The following is a 3,826-nucleotide window of genomic DNA, read 5'->3' as shown; positions in this document are numbered from 1 at the left end:
TATAAAGGATATTCGGTGTTCTAGTCGAGTTTATGCTCAAGAAGTTTGAAATGTGAGTGAAAGGTAAATTTATTTTTTATAATATGAAAAAATTATTGTATGATATACTTGATCCAATAAGTTGAAGTAGGATTTAGGGTGGAATTCATCGTTGTTATGATCTAAAAGATTGAAATGAATACTCCGTTCTTCAAAGTTGAAGTGTGATGATACAACTTATAACAATCGATAATATTTGTATCAATATGACAGTTAAAAACTTAAAATGTGGGTGAATGATTATACGTAACTCATGTTCCAAAAAGATTGAAATATGATGGTGTATTTGATTTGAATCGATTATGAAAAGATGATATACATGACCCATATATGAAATAAAGGAGATTTGGTGGCGTACTCGAATTTATGCTCAAGAAGTTTGAAATGTGAGTGAAAGGTAAAATTATCATTCATGATATGATTGAAAATTGAAGTGTGATTAAGATAAACTTGAACCAGTAAATCAAAATGGGATTTAAGATAGATTCATTGCTTTTAATAATCCTAAAAGATTGAAAATTGAAGTGTGATTATACAGCTTATATTATTCCTTAAAGTATTATGGACTTCCCGATTAATCAGGGGAAAAAATAGTAGAAAAGAATCGAATGACCCTCAACGTCTGAAAATGGCATACTATTACACAAGACCTAAGAATCAGAATGACTATCTGAGTATAAACATACATCCAACTATATAATGTGTCTGCAAGGTTTAAAAGAAACCAGCATTTATTACAAGAATTTTTACCAGCTTGTCCAAAAGGTTTTGCACAAATGTAAAGTACAGGCCAACATAATATATGATGTCAAATCTGCACTTAGACTTCAGACTCGATAGAATCCTTCAAAGGGCAATCATATTTGTTTGAGCAGTTTAAAAAGGAGGTCCCAAAGTCCAGATGCACGAGGTTCATCCACATCATCATTTGAAGTTTGTCACAAGTAGGATAATGGCATGGCTGTTTAGTCACATCTTTGAAGGTAGCGGGGATTTAGTCTTAGATTGCATCACGCCATCTCCCTGATTAGATTGCTTCGCCTGAATGATCTCTTTGACCTTATAGAGGACCTTATGAACTTCGTCAAAATGAGGCCTTGTTGCATTTCTTGTGCTCTCAATCCATTCCTGAACTTTCTTGTGCGGGCCAAGAATACGTTCTCGATCCTTCTCATCTAAAAGCTGCAACGCATTGAGAAAGCCGTTCAGAATTTATTTACTATGAACTCATCAACTCCAAAATGATAGCCTGACTTACTCCCCTCACCTCTAATTGCATAATTTCACAGACGAGGCTGAGGTCCGCTATAGACGGTTGCAAGTTGCCAAGTAAGTACCGACCATTCCCCTTGAGCCATATATTCTCTAATTTTAACAGTGATGATATCAAAATTTTCTCTGCTTCTGCAGCTGCTTTTGGGTTAAGTGGTAGGCCCAGTACTGGAGCTAGCACACTATGTAGAACAAATGGAGCTAGTAGAAGAAGAGCAGGTCGTCAAAAAGTGAGAAAGCTGGAAAACTTTTGCACACAATATAAAAATAGCATGTTCAATGCTCAAAGGAAATTGCTTGAAATTCATGTAAAACATAATATTATCATGAACATGCACGAGAAGAATGTAAATCAACCACAACAAGAACTGTAATAATTAGTGCCAACAGGAAATCTCAAAGGAAAGAGGGTTCTTCTACAGTTTATACTACATATAAAGAAACCTGTTGCAGAATATTTGCATCTCCGCTTCCCCCCCTCATATTTAGAACTTGTACTCAGCATTGGGAAATTTGTCACTAGCCTCCCATTCAGTCTAGTTCAGTGTTCAGCAGTTTGGTTTAATGCAGTCATCTACAACTATTTACATTATCCAGAATGGGGCGTTTGAAACAATTTTCTGAAGTATAATCTTTATATTTTTACTTCATGGAAGTTCACTACAATTTTCTGAAGTATAAAGCTCCAGCCATCCAGTGTATAAAGCTATGAAAGGAAGTCAACATAAATATGAACTTCTGAAATAGTATTAACTTTGACTTTAATTTGACATTCAGCATAAAAATAAAGCACCTGCCCCATGGCGCAAGTTCAGGTGATGCCAATCCAACACAGAGTGAATTCTAGCTCTCCTAGAAAGATCAGCTGGGTACCTGATCAAATTGTACAAAGAAGTATCAAAACCACAGAAAATAAGGGGCAAATATATATATCATCTTAAAATATGAAGCATCGTTGATTTTCCATTTAATTTAAGTGACGCAGATGTCACAACCAAGTACCTAACACTGTGGTCATTCACATATCTGTGGAGTCATAAGAAAATTATTGTGATTAAATAAGTGAAAAGGGGATAATACTAACCAATGATCAGCAATACCAGGAAAGGCAGAAGCAAGATAGATAAGAATTGCGTGACTGCCAAGAAGAAAAGAACACATTTTATTGAAGTTCAAATTCATGGAAATGATTGATAAGAATGAAATTGAAATAAGAAGAAAGTACCTCTCGAATAGCTTGAATCTTCCATCAACAATAGCAGGGAGTTTCTTGAAAGGGTTGATAGCTGATAGAGACGGATTATGGAGGTTTAATTAAAGAGGTAGATAAGTGTCTTCGGAAGCATAGAAATTGTAACGATTACCTGCAAATTCGGGAGATAACTGCTGTCTTTTGGAGATTTCAACTTTAATCTCGTCGAATTCTATTCCATTAACTCTATTGAGAAATTAAGCATTAGCATTAGCAGTAGCAGTAGCAGAATCCAAATTCCCGAAAAGAAATACAACGTTGAATTAAATTACTTGCAGAAGATAAGAACGGCACGAGATGGCTGGGACATGCGGTCCGCATACACCTTCACCTTCAACATCTTTTCCTTTTTGCTTTCTTTCTATCTACGCCTCAACACAATCCCAGTCCACCGTGTCAGTGTCACTGCCTATTCCCTAATAATCTAATCTCCATCCAGAATGGTCTTACCTCTTACGTATTTGGTGCTGCTGTTCTGCATCTAGTTAATAATTATAACTCTCTTTTTGTTGTTTTTTTCTTATTTTTGGGCCATTCTTTTTATTTGATCTTTTTTGCTTTTGGTCATACTTTTTGTTGGATCCTTTTTTCCTGTCATGAATCTTTTTGTTGGTTCAGATATCCTATTTTGGTCTTTCGTCAAATATGAATAGTCTCTTTTCTTTTTATTAAACTATCTGAAAGCCCAACCTGTTGGGGCCATTAGCTGTAATACCATAAAATATTTATATACGGCCACAAAGCCAGAGTAAAAAAAATGAGTAAAAATGCTTATGAGGAGTTGAGTGAGGAGCACGAGTTATGTGAGGGCTCCCAATCTTGTGCTATTAGGAACAGATCATGATGCATATTATTTATGCAATAGCATAGTTGTCAGAACCGAATCGGTGATTGAATCGGTTAGATTATTGGGTCATTGGGTCACTGGTTCAACCGGTAGATTACTGGTTGAACCGATAGAACCAGTCGTACGTAAATTAAAAATATAAAATAGTAAAAAATTGAATAAAGTGACAATTAGGTCCATCCTTAAAATTTTTTACTTTAGATTAATTAGCCCTTAAAAAAAATAAAATATCAATTTGGCCCTTCAAGATAGTAAACGATGAACACATTACGTCCCTCCATTAATTAATCATGTGAAATTTAGTGGTGATGCCTATATGTCCCTACTAATTAGTCCTAAGTCGAAATTTTCGAAAACCTACTAATTCAATACTCTAAAAAATTTAAAATAAATATCTTTACTAACATTTTAATATG

At 34.9% G+C, this 3,826-nt stretch overlaps 1 protein-coding gene across 1 annotated transcript; it reads right to left on the bottom strand.

Annotated features, from left to right (window-relative positions):
- Nucleotides 1–558: 558 nt before the first annotated feature.
- Nucleotides 559–3,079, bottom strand: LOC112790911 (glutathione S-transferase T1). The gene is made up of 7 exons (XM_025833535.3): nt 2,836–3,079; nt 2,676–2,749; nt 2,537–2,597; nt 2,396–2,449; nt 2,105–2,184; nt 1,307–1,512; nt 559–1,221 (listed from the first exon to the last, which is right to left on the bottom strand). The coding sequence occupies exons 1-7, from the start codon at nt 2,901–2,903 to the stop codon at nt 1,009–1,011; spliced, it is 756 nt and encodes a 251-aa protein (XP_025689320.1). The 5' UTR covers nt 2,904–3,079; the 3' UTR covers nt 559–1,008.
- Nucleotides 3,080–3,826: the final 747 nt, after the last annotated feature.

The sequence above is a fragment of the Arachis hypogaea genome, chromosome 3 (genome assembly GCF_003086295.3).
Source record: "Arachis hypogaea cultivar Tifrunner chromosome 3, arahy.Tifrunner.gnm2.J5K5, whole genome shotgun sequence".
NCBI lineage: Eukaryota > Viridiplantae > Streptophyta > Magnoliopsida > Fabales > Fabaceae > Arachis > Arachis hypogaea.
Note: the sequence above shows the minus strand (reverse complement) of the source record. Positions and strands in the feature narration are given on the sequence as shown.

Excerpts from the sequence above, each read along its gene's own strand:
- LOC112790911 (XM_025833535.3), bottom strand. The coding sequence starts at position 2,903 with ATGTTGAAGGTGAAGGTGTATGCGGACCGCATGTCCCAGCCATCTCGT. Across the intron at positions 2,450-2,536 it reads AGATTCAAGCTATTCGAGAG|TCACGCAATTCTTATCTATC; the intron begins GTACTTTCTTCT and ends TCTTCTTGGCAG. Across the intron at positions 1,222-1,306 it reads GTGAAATTATGCAATTAGAG|CTTTTAGATGAGAAGGATCG; the intron begins GTGAGGGGAGTA and ends AATGCGTTGCAG.